The 8,531-nt window shown below is 44.5% G+C and overlaps 1 protein-coding gene across 2 annotated transcripts in view; it reads right to left on the bottom strand.

Annotated features, from left to right (window-relative positions):
- Nucleotides 1–7,120, bottom strand: part of GRIPAP1 (GRIP1 associated protein 1) — a 33,728-nt gene extending 26,608 nt beyond the window's left edge. For both annotated transcript variants that reach the window (XM_038748034.1, XM_038748033.1), the window contains exon 1: nt 7,077–7,120. In XM_038748034.1, coding sequence (XP_038603962.1) covers nt 7,077–7,118 — 42 coding nt within the window. In that variant the 5' untranslated portion in view covers nt 7,119–7,120. The remainder of the gene's footprint in view (nt 1–7,076) is intronic.
- Between the last annotated feature and the right edge of the window lie 1,411 nt (nt 7,121–8,531).

Below are 8,531 nucleotides of genomic sequence, written 5' to 3' on the forward strand. Positions count from 1 at the left end.
ACAGGTGGACGGTACAGGGGCGTCTATGGAAGCGCGTCCCCTCCTCAAGTCACCCCAAACCAACAGGCCCTTTCAGTCCCGTTTTCGGGAACGGCCAGGCATAAGCCGTCCATAAGGCAGCGTGGCTCAATGGGAAGAGCCTGGGCTTTGGAGTCAGAGGTCATGGGTTCAAATCCCGGCTCCACCACTTGTCAGCTGGGTGACTTTGGGCAAGTCGCTTCACTTCTCTGGGCCTCAGTTTCCTCATCTGTAAAATGGGGATGAAGACTGTGAGCCCCCCCATGGGGCAACCTGATCACCTTGTACCTCCCCCAGCGCTTAGAACAGTGCTTTGCACATAGTAAGCGCTTAATAAATGCCATTATTATTATTATTATAAGGCGGGAAACTGAGGCTAGGACCAGCCTGAACCAAACAGGACCAGGTCGAGATGTTTGAGTCCCCCAGTCTTGGAGGGGCGGGAGTCGGGGTGGGGGGTCAGTTGCCCCCCCAAATTTGCCCCCCAAATATCTGGTGGCCTGGGGTTGCCTCCTCCGAGAAGCATCGTGGGTCAGGGGAAAGAGCCCGGGCTTGGGAGTGAGAGGATGTGGGTTCTAATCCCGGCTCCGCCACTTTGCTGTGTGACCTTGGGCAAGCCACTTAACTTCTCTGGGCCTCAGTTCCCTCATCTGTCAAATGGGGATTCAGACTGCGAGACCCATGCGGGACAACCTGATTACCTTGTATCTCCCCCAGCGCTTAGAATGGTGCTCGGCACACAGTAAGCGCTTAACAAATACCAACAGCATTACTTTGGGCAAGCCACTTAACTTCTCTGGGCCTCAGTTCCCTCATCTGTCAAATGGGGATGAGGACTGTGAGCCCCACATGAGACAACCTGATGACCTAGTATCTGCCCCAGCGCTTAGCACACAGTAAGCGCTTAACAATACCATCATTATTATTATTATTCTCTGTGCCTCAGTTCCCTCATCTGTAAAATAGGGGTGAAGATGTTGCCAACTTGTCCTTCCCAAGCTGTGCCTCAGTTCCCTCATCTGTTAAATGGGGATGAAGACCATGAGCCCCCAGTGGGACAACCTGACTACCTTGTATCTCCCCCAGCGCTTAGAACAGTGCTCTGCACCTAGTAAGCGCTTAACAAATACCATCATTATTATTATTATTCTCTGTGCCTCAGTCCCCTCATCTGTAAAATGGGGATGAAGATGTTGCCAACTTGTCGTTCCCAAGCTGTGCCTCAGTTCCCTCATCTGTCAAATGGGGATGAAGACCGTGAGCCCCCCGTGGGACAACCTGATTACCTTGTATCTCCCCCAGCGCTTAGAACAGTGCTCGGCACATAGTAAGCGTTTTACAAATTCCATCATTATTATTATTATTCTCTGTACCTCAGTCCCCTCATCTGTAAAATGGGGGTGAAGATGTTGCCGACTTGTCCTTCCCAAGAGCTTAGTCCAGTGCTCTGCACACAGTCAGCGCTCAATAAATACGAATGAATGAATGAATGACTGTGAACCCCACGTGGGACAGCCTGATGACCCTGTATCTCCCCCAGAACTTAGAACAGTGCTCGGCACATAGTAAGCGCTTAACAAATGCCACCATTATTACTATGTATTATTTCCTGCAGGAGTCTGGCTCCCGCAGGGCTTCCTCCCCGCCGCCTCTGGGGCGCCCTCCTCAAAGCCGTCATTCACTCATTCATTCACTCAATCGTATTTATTGAGCGCTTACTGTGTGCAGAGCACTGGACTAAGCGCTTGGGAAGTCCAAGTTGACAACATCTAGAGACGGTCCCTACCCAACAGCGGGCTCACAGTCTAGGAGGGGGAGACGGACAACAAAACAGAACATGTAGACAGGTGTCAACATCGTTAGAATAAATACAATTATAGCTATATGCACATCATTAACAAAATAAACAGAATAGTAAATATGTACATGTAAAATAAATAGAGTAATAAATCTGTACCAACATATATCCAGGTGTTGTGGGGAGGGGAAGGAAGTAGGGCAGGGGGGATGGGGAGGAGGTGAGGAAAAGGGGGGCTCAATCTGAGAAGGCCTCCTGGAGGAGGTGAGCTCTCAGTAGGGCTTTGAAGGGATCGTATTTATTGAGCGCTGACTGTGTGCAGAACACTGTACTAAGCGCTTAGGAAAGACAAGTTGGCAACATAGAGAGATGGTCCCTATGCAACAACGGGCTCCCAGTCTAGAAGGGGGAGACAGACAACAAAACAAAACATGTAGACAGGTGTCAAAATCGTCAGAACAAATAGAATTATAGCTATATCAATGAATGCATTCATTCGTATTTGAATGAATGTATTCATTCATTCAATCGTACTTAATAATAATTTTGGCATTTGTTAAGCACTTATTATGTGCCATTCATTCATTCAATCGCATTTATTGAGCGCTGACTGCGTGCAGAGCACTGGACTAAGCGCTTGGGAAGGACGAGCCGGCAACATCTTCACCCCCATTTTACAGATGAGGGGACTGAGGTACAGAGAATAATAATAATAATGATGGTATTTGTAAAACGCTTACTATGTGCCGAGCACTGTTCTAAGCGCTGGGGGAGATACAAGGTAGTCAGGTTGTCCCACTGGGGGCTCATGGCCATTCTTTCATTCATTCATTCAATCGTATTTATTGAGCGCTGTGTGCAGAGCACTGTCCTAATCAATCAATCAATCGTATTTATTGAGCTCTTACTGTGTGCAGAGCACTGGACTAAGCGCTTGGGAAGTCCAAGTTGGCAGCATATAGAGACAGTCCCTACCCAACAGTGGGCTCACAGTCTAGAAGGGGGAGACAGACAACAAAACCAAACATACTAACAAAATAAAATAAACAGAATAGATATGTACAAGTAAAATAGAGTAATAAATATGTACAAACATATATAATCGTATTTGAGCGCTTATTGTGTGCAGAGCACTGTACTAAGCGCTTGGGAAGTACAAGTTGGCAACATATAGAGACAGTCCCTACCCAGCAGTGGGCTCACAGTCTAGAAGGGGGAGACAGGGAACAAAACCAAACATACTAACAAAATAAAATAAATAGAATAGATATGTACAAGTAAAATAAATAAATAAATAGAGTAATAAATATGTACAAACATATATACATATATACAGGTGCTAAGTGCTTGGGAAGTACCTCCCCAGTGCTTAGAATAGTGCTTTGCACATAGTAAGCGCTTAATAAATGCCATTATTATTATTATTATTATTACAAGTCAGCAACAGGTAGAGAGGGTCCCTACTCAACAAGGGGCTCCCAGTCTAGAAGGGGGAGACAGACCACAAAACATGTGGACAGGTGTCAAAGTCATCAAAATAAATAGAATTACAGCTATATGAATAAATTCATTCATTCAATCGCATTTAATAATATCATCATCATCATCATCATCAATCGTATTGAGCGCTGACTGTGTGCAGAGCACTGTACTAAGCGCTTGGGAAGTCCAAGTTGGCAACATCTAGAGACAGTCCCTACCCAACAGTGGCTCACAGTCTAAAAGGGGGAGACAGAGAACTAAACCAAACATACTAACAAAATAAAATAAATAGAATAGATATGTACAAGTAAAATAAATAGAGTAATAAATATATACAAACATATATACAGGATTATACAATATATAATAATTTTGGTATTTGTTAAGCGCTTATTATGCGCCATTCCTTCATTCATTCAGTCAGTCGTATTTACTGAGAGCTGTGTGCAGAGCACTGTACTAAGCGCTTGGGAAAGACAAGTCGGCAGCATATGGAGACGGTCCCTACCCAACAACGGGCTCACAGTCTAGAGGGGGAAGACAGACCACAAAACACGTAGACAGGTGTCAAAGTCGTCAGAATAAATAGAATTATAGCTATATGAATAAATTCATTCATTCAATCGCATTTAATAATAATTTTGGTATTTGTTACGCACTTACTATGTGCCATTCATTCACTCAATCGTATTTATTGAGCGCTGACTGTGTGCAGAACACTGTACTAAGCGCTTGGGAAGGACAAGTCGGCAACAGATAGAGACGGTCCCTACCCCACGATGGGCTCCCAGTCTATGGGTAGGGACTGTCTCTATATGTTGCCGACTTGTACTTCCCAAACGCTTAGTACAGTGCTCTGTACACAGTAAGTGCTCAATAAATACGATTATATATGGGGGGGGGGGGAGGGGGGAGGAGCCAGACCACAAAACATGTAGACAGGTGTCAAAGCCGTCAGAATAAATAGAATTATAGCTATATGAATAAAGTTATTCATTCATTTAATATTAGTTTTGGTATTTGTTAAGCGCTTATTATGTGCCATTCTTTCATTCAGTCGTACTTATTGAGCGCTGACTGTGTGCAGAGCACTGTCCTAAGGGCTTGGAAAGTACCTACCCAGCGCTTAGAACAGTGCTTTGCACATAGTAAGCGCTTAATGTTATTATTATTATTATTATTATTATTATTATTATTATTATTACAAGTCGGCAACAGATAGAGACGGTCCCTACCCAACAAGGGGCTCCCAGTCTAGAAGGGGGAGCCAGATAACAAAACAAAACATGTAGACAGGTGTCAAAGTCATCAGAATAAATAGAATTATAGCTATATGAATGAATTTATTCATTCATTCAATCGCATTTAATAATAGTTTTGGTATTTGTTAAGCGCTTACTGTGTGCCATTCATTCACTCAATCGGATTTATTGAGCGCTGACTGTGTGCAGAGCACTGGACTAAGCGCTTGGGCAGGACAAGTGAGCAACAGATAGAGCCGGTCCCTACTCAACAACGGGCTCCCAGTCTAGAAGGGGGAGACAGACCACAATCAAGCGCTCAGTCCAGCGCTCTGCACACAGTCAGCGCTCAATAAATACGATTGAATGAATGCAATCGTATTTACTGAGCGCTTGCTGTGTGCAGAGCACTGTCCTAAGTGCTTGGGAAGGACAAGTGGGCAACAGATAGAGACGGTCCCTACTCAACAAGGGGCTCCCAGTCTAGAAGGGAGAGACAGACCACAATCAAGCGCTTAGTCCAGCGCTCTGCACACAGTCAGCGCTCAATAAATACGATTGAATGAACACAATTGTATTTACTGAGCGCTTGCTGTGGGCAGAGCACTGTCCTAAGCGCCTGGGAAGGACAAGTGGGCAACAGATAGAGACGGTTCCTACCCAACAACAGGCTCCCAGTCTAGAAGGGGGAGACAGGCCACAATCAAGCGCTTAGTCCAGCGCTCTACACACAGCCAGCGCTCAATAAATACGATTGAATGAATGAATGAATAAAAACAATCGTATTTACTGAGTGCCGTGTGCGGAGTACTGTACTAAGCGCTTGGGAAGGGCAAGTCAGCAACAAATAGAGGCGGTCCCTACCCAACAACAGGCTCCCAGTCTAGAAGGGGGAGACAGACCACAATCAAGCGCTTAGTCCAGCGCTCTGCACACAGTCAGCGCTCAATAAATACGACTGAATGAATGCAATTGCATATACTGAGCGCTTGCTGTGTGCAGAGCTCTGTACTAAGCGCTTCGGAAGGACAAGTGAGCAACAAATAGAGCCGGTCCCTACCCAACAACAACAGGCTCCCAGTCTAGAAGGGGGAGACAGGCCACAATCAAGCGCTTAGTCCAGCGCTCTGCACGCAGTCAGCGCTCAATAAATACGACTGAATGAATGCAATTGCATTTACTGAGCGCTTGCTGTGTGCAGAGCTCTGTACTAAGCGCTTCGGAAGGACAAGTGAGCAACAAATAGAGCCGGTCCCTACCCAACAACAACAGGCTCCCAGTCTAGAAGGGGGAGACAGGCCGCAATCAAGCGCTTAGTCCAGCGCTCTGCACACAGTCAGCGCTCAATAAATACGACTGAATGAATGCAATCGTATTTACTGAGCGCTTGCTGTGTGTGGAGCACTGTCCTAAGCGCTTGGGAAGGACAAGTGAGCAACAAATAGAGGCGGTCCCTACTCAACAACAAGAGGCTCCCAGTCTAGAAGGGGGAGACAGACCACAATCAAGCGCTTAGTCCAGCGCTCTGCACACAGTCAGCGCTCAATAAATACGATTGTATAAATGAAAACAATCGTACTTACTGAGTGGCGTGTGCGAAGCACTGTACTAAGCGCTTGGGAAGGACAAGTGGGCAACAAATAGAGACGGTTCCTACTCAACAACAGGCTCCCAGTCTAGAAGGGGGAGACAGGCCACAATCAAGCGCTTAGTCCAGCGCTCTGCACACAGTCAGCGCTCAATAAATACGATTGTATGAATGAAAACAATCGTATTTACTGAGTGCTATGTGCAGAGCACTGTCCTAAGCGTTTGGGAAGGGCAAGTGGCAACAGATAATGACGATTCCTACCCAACAACAGGCTCCAGTCTAGAAGGGGGAGACAGGCCGCAATCAAGCGCTTAGTCCAGCGCTCTGCACACAGTCAGCGCTCGATAAATACGACTGAATGAATGCAATCGCATTTACTGAGCGCTTGCTGTGTGCAGAGCACTGTACTAAGCGCTTAGGAAGGACAAGTGAGCAACAAATAGAGCCGGTCCCTACCCAACAACAAGAGGCTCCCAGTCTAGAAGGGGGAGACAATCAATCAATCAATCGTATTTATTGAGCGCTTACTATGTGCACAGCACTGGACTAAGCGCTTGGGAAGGACAAATTGGCAACACATAGAGACAGTCCCTACCCAACAGCGGGCTCACGGTCTAAAAGGGGGAGACAGAGAACAAAACCAAACATACCAACAAAATAAAATACATAGGATAGAAATGTACAAGTAAAATCAATCAAGCGCTTAGTCCAGCGCTCCGCACACAGTCAGCGCTCAATAAATACGATTGAATGAACGCACTCGTATTTACTGAGCGTTTGCTGTGTGCACAGCACTGTACTAAGCGCTTAGGAAGGACAAGTGGCAACAGATAAAGACGGTTGCTACCCAACAAGAGGCTTCCAGTCTAGAAGGGGGAGACAGACAACGAAAATTCCTGTTCCCAGTGCCCTCCTGTCCCCAAATTTCCTTTTCCCCCTTTGGCACCTGCATGCGCTGAAACTCCTCGTCGGACAAGGCCTGCGCCATGATCCTCCCGCTCCCGCCCTCCTCCCTCCGCTCTCCAGCAGGGCCCCGGACCCCACCACTAGGACCCCCGCGGGGGGGGCGCGGAAACAACGCTCTGCTAAACGTTGGACAACCAGGAGCCCCCACCTCTCACCCCCCCTTCCCAGTCCCTCTGTCATTAATGATCACCTCTTCTACCGAATCCCGCCCCCGGTGCCCCGCTCCGCCTCTCCCCTCCCCTCCCCGGTGAATTGTCCCCCCCCTCCGGCTCCTCCTCAGTGGACTCGTCCGCGCGTAAGGCTCCGCCGACACCAGCTCTCCGGCTCCCCCTACGGCCCTTTAAACGACTTTCCCTTTAAGAACGAGGGGGACGGGATGACGGAGGGGCGCAGGCGCAGTAGCGCGAGACGCGGGGGGCCACGCGCGGCCTCTCCTGGCGGAACGGCGGTAGTGCAGCGGTTCGGGCGCGGCGGAGGGGCGGGGCCCTTCGTCACGCAGCTTCCCCCCCCCCCGGGGGAGGGCGGTGCCGGAAGTAGAGTGTTTATTATTATTATTATTATTGTTATTATTATTATTATTATTATCATTGTTGTTGTTGTTATTATTATTATTATCAGTATTATTATCATTATTATTATTGTTGTTGTTGTTATTACATTATATATTGTATTATATTACATATAATGCAAAATATTGCATATTATATTAATGCTTATAGTATATAAAACAATAATGTATATTATATACAATATATCGCATAAAATATTATATTGTATTATATTACATATGATCTGATATATTATGTAATATGTCATATTGTGATTCATTATATGATATAATACATTACATAATATATATGTGGTGATATATTATATGTGATATATTACATAATATATTGTTATAATATATTGCATAATATATTGTGTTATAAATATCATATATGGCATATTACATAATATATTACATATTATATGTGATATATTACATAATATATTGTTATAATATATTGCATAATATATTATGTTATAAATATCATATATGGCATATTACATAATATATTACATATTATATATGATATATTGCATAATGCATTATGTTATATTATAGTATTTTATTTGTGATATATTACATGTTATAATATTTTATGTATAGTATAGTATATTGCATAATATATTGTATTGTGATATATCATATGATATAATGTATTACATAATATATTATATTATGATATGCCATATAATGTATTGCATGATATATTATAATATATTGTATGTAATATGATGTATTGCATAATATATATGATATAATATAATCATATATTATGTTATATTATAATCGTATTTCATTTTATGTTGTATTATATATTATATTGTTATTATTATGACATTTATTAAGCGCTTACTATGTGCAAAGCACTGTTCTAAGCACTGGGGA

The sequence above is a fragment of the Tachyglossus aculeatus genome, chromosome 6 (genome assembly GCF_015852505.1).
Source record: "Tachyglossus aculeatus isolate mTacAcu1 chromosome 6, mTacAcu1.pri, whole genome shotgun sequence".
In the NCBI taxonomy this organism is placed as follows: domain Eukaryota; kingdom Metazoa; phylum Chordata; class Mammalia; order Monotremata; family Tachyglossidae; genus Tachyglossus; species Tachyglossus aculeatus.